Genomic DNA, 7,708 nt, shown 5'->3' with positions numbered 1-7,708 from the left:
TGTCTTTAAACATTTTTATTGTCATATACCCAGTCTCCGTGGGTGCAGGAATGTGTGACAAAAACAAGTCAAATCAGAATTCAGAGTCGAAAGAAATCTAGGCTTACCCCAATGGGCACTTATACATACAACTTCTCACCTGTTCCTGCACACCATGCAGGCCTCTGGTCCCCCGAGTGACCACAGAAGGGCACTTCGGAGGAGGTCACTCGAGAGGCCAAGCCCAGAGAACCCCGAGGCGTGCCTCTGAGGTCCTCCCAACCTGGTCCAAGTGTGGGTGGGAGGATGTGGGCGCGGGGTCAGCACGGCCGGCTGCCCTGAGGCTGGACTTAGCAGGCCAAAGCTTGAGCCAGTCAAATCCGCCTGTAACCAGACAGAAGAGCCAGGGGCGTAGCGTCCAGCCCATGACCGCTGGTGGCAGGCCCAGGGAGCCAGTCCGGGCAAAGCCTCGCAGTCAGCGGTCTCCCACCCCCGAGATGAGAGCAAGCCTTGTCAGGGTCCCAGCACGCTCATCCAGAGGGGAGGAGCACTGCCCACAGGCTCCCAGCCCCAGGCGGTGGGTGCTAGGCTGGTGGGCACAGGGCTTCTGCAGCCCCAGCTCTTTCCCGGGGCTGGTGAGGTCGGGAACAGGATGTGAAAGAAAGGCTACTCCGTTTGAATACAGTCTTTAGTATCATACACAGCTGGGCGCTGGAGCCAGGCCTCAGCAGCACCCTCTGGCCGCAGGTCCAGACAGTAGAGCACAGGGGCCCTGCCCAGCTGCCTCGGCAGCATGTGGTCCAGTGGTGAGGGGTGGCAGGGCCACCCCTGGTCACACCCCGAGCTTCCTCTTCTGATCAAAATAGGCATCAAACCTGGCCTGGGCATAGTCCTAGGAGACAGCACACAGAGGGACAGCTCAGAGGGGGTCAGCAGACCAGGCTTTCTCCCCCTGGCAGCCTTTTATCGGCCCTGGCCAAACAGGTTAAGACCCCTCCCCTACAACAGCAGAACACCCCCTCAACTGCCCCCATCCCCAACTTGCCCCTGGAACTACAGGGGCGCCAAGCCCTGTCATTCCGCCCCAGCGTGGGGAGGCTGGGCTGGGTGGGGACTCTTGGGCAGCCCTCAACCATGTGAAGAAGAAAACCACTGCTCCTGACCCCCAGTGACCCTGCAGGGATGAGTGGGGCTGCCTCGGGCTGGGTGCTTGCCCAGCCCCTCACACTGCTGCCGTCACCTGCAGGTCAGGACCGTGCTTCGACAGCTGGCGTGTCGTTTCCAGTGTGCAGATCTCGCCCACTGAAGAAAAGACACTAAAACACCTTCCCCACATAGTTCACGTGAATCAAAACCACTGTGAACACAACTCAAGGAGCAGCCCCAGCCCCGTGGTTACATGCTGGGCCGCTCTAGAGACTGAGCCTTGACCCCTCCGCTGTGGCCCCTCCAACAATGAGAGGGGCTTTTCAATCCTCATCGGCCCGGGGCTGGATGATGGGGTGGGGATCCCTGCCTCCAGCTCATGGCGGCAGGGCTGGCAGGGGCAGGATTTCTGGAGCGCCCACTATACAGCGCTGGTCTGAGGCGGTGAGGCGAGGTGGGCCCTGCTGGCTCTGGGAAGAAAGCACCTCTAGAGCAGCAGGCAGCCCGGGGTCACGTGCTCACAGGGCGGTGGGGCCAGCACCCCGTGAGTCCAGGCCGGGGTGGGCAGAGGAAACACCTACCATGTAGCCAAACTCAATGGACGAGATCTTGGCCTGGATGATGGACCACAGGCCCCAGAAGAAATGGGACGCCAGGGCAAACCTGCAAGCACAAATGGCAGTGTCGTCCACGGGCACGCAAGGTGTCCGCCAGACCTGATGGGCACCAATGAGCCTCCTGGGTAAGTGGGGGGTGGGGGTGGGCCCTTGTGTTCTCCTGCCCCCACTTACCTGTGGCCAATGGCAGACAGACTCCCAGATGGAGACACCCACCGCCTTCTCATTCCCGGCCACACTGGCAAGTCTGGGCTCTGCCCGGGCAGCAGCGCTATTACTCAGGGCACACAGCATCAGCCCCATGACCTGCAGTGCCTGTGTTGGGGGGGCGGGGGGGAACCTATTCGACGTTCCTAAGAGCCCTGACCATTCCCACATAAACTACTTCATGTCACCGACGGTCCCATACCCTCCACTCCGTTTCTGACCCCATCACACAAACAACCCTTTCCTGGTGCTGACCGAATGACCCGCAGTGGCCGATGACTACACGGAGTCTACATGTGCAGATCCAAGTCCGGGACTCGGGCACATGCATGAGGGCATGCTGCCGGCATGCCTGACCCAGAAGGGCTGCACCCCCGCCCACCCAATGTCCTGTTTCTGACGGAATCCAAGTTCTAGAGTCACCTGGTGATGACAGAGCCCCCAGAAGCCTCCTTGCCCACACCCATGCATGCTCCGCCGCGGGGTACGCTGGCTCTACCGTCAGCGGCACCATACCTGTTGACCTCCAGTAACATGGCTTCTTCTATCGCTGACTTCTCTTCGCTGTTGACGGTTTCAAACTCCTCGTGGAAGACAGCCAGGTAATGGGAAATAAAGTGGAGCTTCGGGGACAGAGCAGAAAAAGGACTGTGTTATGCTCTGCGCGGGGCCACAGCGTGTGTCCCACCCATTTGGAGCGGCCTCTCGGAGCGCGCCTGGAAAATGAGGGACGCACATGGTGAGTGGGCCCTGCTGCTCTCCACGGGTGCCTGCGCGCAGGGCTCGCCCCTAAGTTCGGGGCAAACACTGTAGGAGGCAGTCAGACATGCTGGCGGGGACGGCCTGAATGGCCCTTCGGAGTGGGGTTGGTGAGACTTTATCTCACAGACTGTGGCCTGTGTGGCTAAGTGTATTTCAGCAACAAGAGCCAGGGTGGGACGAGGACCTACCTGCTGTCTCCGGGTAGGGTAGTGCAGGAGGTTGGCATGGAAGAATGGGTACTTCTCGTAGGTGTAATCATACATCCACTCACAGAAGTGATTGCCAATGTCGAAGCCCCTGCAGTCCAGGTGAGGGCACAACATGGGTGGGGGTGCGTACAGAAGGGCCTCCAAGAACTGCACCCATAAGGTTGCCACCTGTCCCCCCCGCATGCAGGGCTGCCACCAAGTGGGGGAGGGTTTCATCAAGCCCCTGGGCTTTCCCACCTCATCGAGGGGCCCAGGCTCTGCCGCCCCTACCTGTAGTTGTAGCTGCTGTACTCGAAGTCGATGAGCATCAGCCGCTGCTTCTCGGAGCCGCCCTGGCCGTCCAGCAGCAAGATGTTACCTGAGCGAGGCCGGCACCACATCGTGACTCTGGGCTCTGACCCGGAGGGCACAGAAGAGAGCCAGAGCCCCTTCCACATTCGGCCACCACTTGAGCCAAGCTCTCGGGGATGGAGAGCCCACCTCCAGGAGGGCAATGCCCAAAGCCACAGCGACCGCGGCGTCCTGCCTCCTAGCTCCGACTGCCTGCTTATCATCAACTGGGGACAACTCTAGAAATGACAGGCACAATGGTAAGCCTGGCCGAGGATAGGAACGCAGTGGTGGCAGAGCTGAGCCTCACAGGGTGGGGGGACACCTGAGGGCCGGGGTCAGGCGGGGACAGTGGGGCCACAAGGACATGGGCGCTTTCTGGAGCAGAGGGTCCCCACGCCACCATGAACACAGGGAGGGGCACAGGGGAACCTTGTGACACAGGCAAGCTGCTTTCTCACTGGCTGGCTGGCTGGTTGGTTTTTCAGATGGACGCTCAAGGGAAAGATTAAATCTAGGAACCATCAGACTCCGAGAGCGGGAGCACCACTGCCAGGCAGGCTCTGCCCGCCCGCGCTGTGAATCCGGATTTTACAAAGGGGCCGGGACTGGCTTTCCCCTAGCACGAGGGGCTCCTCCTGCCACATCCAGACAGCAGTCCAAGTCTCCAAGAGTGGGCCAGCCTCCCGGGCAGCTGCGCACCCTGACTGCCTGCCACTGCTCGTGCACACCAGGGCGGCCACAGGGGCGGCCGGAGCAGGACCGGAGCGGTTCTTACCTTCCTGACAGTCGTTGTGACAAAACACCACTGGAGACGGAGTGGATTCGAGCAGCGCCCTGGAAAGCAAGGGCAGCCTCTGGTGACCCACCCAGACATGGACCCAGGCCTGGGCAACTCTGCGCCCAGCAAAGCCCGTGCCACATGTTGGTCACCGTCAGTGTTTCCAAGTTCTCCCATAATGTCCATGCCCGCCTCGTTGACCCGAGTTCATAGTCTTTTATACACACCAGAAAACTCATGAGCATGCGCGCGTGCACACACACGAGCCCACCCACCTTCTGCTCAAACCCATGTGGAATCCCAGTCCCGCCAGGAAACCCGCTGACTGGCGAGAGGGAGTAGCGCTTGCCTGTGTGTAAAATTGGCTACAGGTGACAAAAAGCCCACCGTGCAAAGCCACGGGCAAAGGTCATCACAGGACAAGTGGACAAAGTGTGTCCACATGGGTGAGCAGAAAACTGCTTGGCTCTGGAACCTTGCACCCAGACCACCATACACACACACACAGAAGAAAGGAGAAAAAGCGTCAACACCCCCACTCCCAGTGAAACGCCACGGCCGAGGCACCGTGCAGAGCGCGGGTGCCGGTGACGGCGGGACTGCTGCGGCATGCACGCTCACCTCAACTTCCCCATTTCCACAGGCAGGTTGTAGCTCAGGAGTCGGTGCAGTTTTGCTTTCGAGTCCCCCGTGAAGTTAATTCTCAGCACTTGATTGAGGTATCTGCCGAACGGCGAGGGCAAAGGGTCAGCAGTGTGCCCCGCCGGTGATTCCAACCCTGCCAACAAGTCTTCCCCAGCACCGTGTCCCGGGAACCACTCACGAGCCCCACAAAGCCCCGCCTGTCCTGGAGCCCCCAGGGCAGGGCCCTCGGTGCAATGAGCGGCCCCCCGGGGCTGACCCTGCTTACTTTTCCATGGTTCCAAAAAGCCACTTGGGCTCCTTGTTGAAGGGCATCTTCATGCCATGAAAGGTGGCCATTTTCTCAGCAATGTCTGCAGAAATGTCTGGTAAACTTAACTCTTCCGTGTCTAATCGTCGGCTCTGGAACGAAACACGCATTTCCCTGGGGCACAGGGGCCAGTGTCTGAGGGGCAGGGCACTGCACTCCGCCCCCGCTCCCCTAGGCATGGGCAGGGCCCAGGGGTGGCTACATCAAGGGCCTCCTGCTGGCGCTCCCTCATGCACCACGCAGGCACACATGCAGGGTGGCCAGCGGCACTGAGGCCTGGGAGGGAAAGGGAGCCGGCACATTCGCTTAAGGCCCAGTGCTGCTCATTGCATCTCGGGGCTGGGATGGCAGGGACACTCGGCTCCCCATCAGTGTCACAGCAACACACTGGCCAGCAGTTAAGGAATCCCGACTTCCTGAAATGGGGATTCAAACTAAGCTCTGAGCAGGGGTGAGGGAACACGGGGCGGGATATCCTCCACTGCGGGGCAACTTGAACATGTGCGGAGAGTGAGCATGTGTGGTGGGGTGTGCCCAGAGATGCAGCGGGGAGGGAGGGGCGGGCTCAGCAGAGGATAGGCATCCAAGGGCCCGGGCAAGGTGGGCAGCATCAGGAGACCCTGCCAGCAACTTCAGCAAGATGGCATCGGGGGCCTGGGGCCGTCCCAGGACTTACTGGAATGAACTGCTCCAGGCGACCCTGGGGGAAAATCCCATAGAGCTTGGGGCCCAGTGCCCGCTCAGCGAGGATGGCGAACATCACGCTTTCCAGGACCGTGGCCTCGGCCCCCTGCAATGACAAGGCCGTTTCCTGTGGGTGCTGGGTGCCAGATGCCCGTGCCCTTCCTCGGTGGGGCAGCCGCGGTGGCCACTATAGCACCTCAACTCACTCCTAGGAAAGGGAGCCCTTAGCACAGACCCTGTGACTTGTGGGCTTCCCACACTGCCTGGTGCAATGGCGGCACAGGGGCCTCGCTTCTGAAAGCAAAGAGTATCCTCATGGTTGGCGAGGGCCTTTGTGCCTCCACCAGATTCGGCGTCACGTCACGGCCGCGATCTGAAGGACTCCCGCCTGGCAGGACTGGTACGAGAGCACTGGTGCAGGGGCCTCTGGCTCTTGGGTGGGAGGAGCCCTCTCTGAGGTTCCAATTCCCACCTCCACCTCATCACTTGGCCTCAGGGTTTCCCGAGTCCCCCTGGGGCTCCCGCTTGTCAGCCTGTCCCATCCTCCTTCCTGGAGCAGCAGGCTGGTGCAGCCCCGCTTCCCCGGCTGCTGGGGGAGGGCTGAACAGGCCGCAGGCCCAGCTCATCAGGCGAGGAGGCACAGTTGGGAGACAGCGGTGCTGCCAAGGCCAGCAGCCGCGAGACCGAGGGCACTCCAGGCGTGTTCCGCGGTGTGGGTGATGGGACAGTCTGCTGGTGGTCCCATTATGGCTTTATTTACTAGCTGGCAACATGGATATGCCAGCAACCAAACTCATGCCCCGGAGCAAGATTCCGTACTCGACAGGCGTGAGAACCTTGGACTTCATGGGAGCTTCCTTTCTTCTCACCCAGAGCCCCGTTGCCACAGGACTGCCACAGGACCGAGATGAAAGCATGGCCCCGACTGCGGCGTCTGCAACACTCGGCCAGGTGCACAATCTCCCACCTCAGACATCCAACTGTGTCCCCAGGCATCTCCAGCGGGTGGGGTCTTGGGACCGGGCACCCAGGGTTCCGCAGACATTGCCGTGCTCTCAGCTCCCTTCTGGGCAGCACGATGAGGCTGCAGGGCCCTGGGGCTGGCCAGACACAAGCTCGGAACCGAGACTTATGTACTTATCACTCACTACGACCAGGACAGGCAGGCCTTGAAGACACTGCGGGTTCCGTGCTAGGTCACCACCATCAAGCCTACAGTGCAAGTGTGCGAGCCGCACGTTTGTCCTGGTTTCCCGGTGCACGTGGAGTTAGGTGACTCTCCATGGCTGTCATCTCGGAAGACTGACCAAACATGACAGAGACAGGAAGCCAGCGTGTACTGCTGGGCAATGGCCACCACGCCTACAGCACTGCCCAGACCTCCGGTGGAATGAGTTGTGCAGGTTGCACAGAATGTACTAGAACAGCCCACATATCAGCGATGGGGACACGCTGGAATCTTCTAGCTCTTCCGGGTGCAGTTGGGGGTGGGGGATGCAAAACTGAGGGGCTGGAATCTGCAGACCACAGGGGACAGTGGCAGGAACACAGCCCTGCTTTCTCTGCAGAGAGGATCAATAGTGTTTTCACCTCGGCATCAGAAGTCCAGCCACATGCTGGTACCTGTGCCAGGTGCCTGGGAAACGAGTGGACAGAGAAGGCCCCCAGCCCGCAGAGAGCTTACATTCCGGAAGCCCCCACACCAACAGCCCTGGGTGGCTGTGGCAAAGGAGAGGTGACGGGGCGGGGTGTGTGGTGGGGGCAGGAGGGGAGAACGCCTGGTCAAAGGCACAAACCCTGGAGTCCTGGATGAGGTCACCTAGGGAGAGGGTGGCTGAAGAAGGGTCCAGGACAAGCGACCGGCTTCGAGCACAGATGGGTGCTGCTGCTAACCCTCCACACAGCCGAACGGGCCAGGCTTTGTTTCTCTCTACGCTTCTCCGAGATTCCTGACTGCAAAAGGGGGTATGGGGTGCTCGAGCACCCTGTGTGACACGTGCTGACTGCCTGGTGTCCATTATCAATCGTCAGCCGAGCACGA

The 7,708-nt window shown here is 60.6% G+C and overlaps 1 protein-coding gene across 3 annotated transcripts in view; it reads right to left on the bottom strand.

Moving 5' to 3' along the window:
- Positions 1-7,708, bottom strand: part of CHKA (choline kinase alpha) — a 41,131-nt gene continuing 33,423 nt past the window's right edge. For 2 of the 3 annotated variants that reach the window (XM_075545264.1, XM_075545263.1), the window contains 9 exons: positions 5,660-5,773; positions 4,942-5,075; positions 4,653-4,754; positions 4,029-4,087; positions 3,191-3,278; positions 2,900-3,008; positions 2,466-2,572; positions 1,707-1,788; positions 1-871 (listed from right to left, as the gene is read on the bottom strand). In XM_075545264.1, coding sequence (XP_075401379.1) covers positions 812-871; positions 1,707-1,788; positions 2,466-2,572; positions 2,900-3,008; positions 3,191-3,278; positions 4,029-4,087; positions 4,653-4,754; positions 4,942-5,075; positions 5,660-5,773 — 855 coding nt within the window. In that variant the 3' untranslated portion in view covers positions 1-811. Of the gene's footprint in view, positions 872-1,706; positions 1,789-1,870; positions 2,058-2,465; positions 2,573-2,899; positions 3,009-3,190; positions 3,279-4,028; positions 4,088-4,652; positions 4,755-4,941; positions 5,076-5,659; positions 5,774-7,708 lie in introns of those variants that run through there. The other variant, XM_075545265.1, reaches the window with a different exon arrangement.

Source organism: Tenrec ecaudatus, chromosome 4 (genome assembly GCF_050624435.1).
Source record: "Tenrec ecaudatus isolate mTenEca1 chromosome 4, mTenEca1.hap1, whole genome shotgun sequence".
NCBI lineage: Eukaryota > Metazoa > Chordata > Mammalia > Afrosoricida > Tenrecidae > Tenrec > Tenrec ecaudatus.
This window is presented reverse-complemented; position numbering and strand designations above follow the sequence as displayed.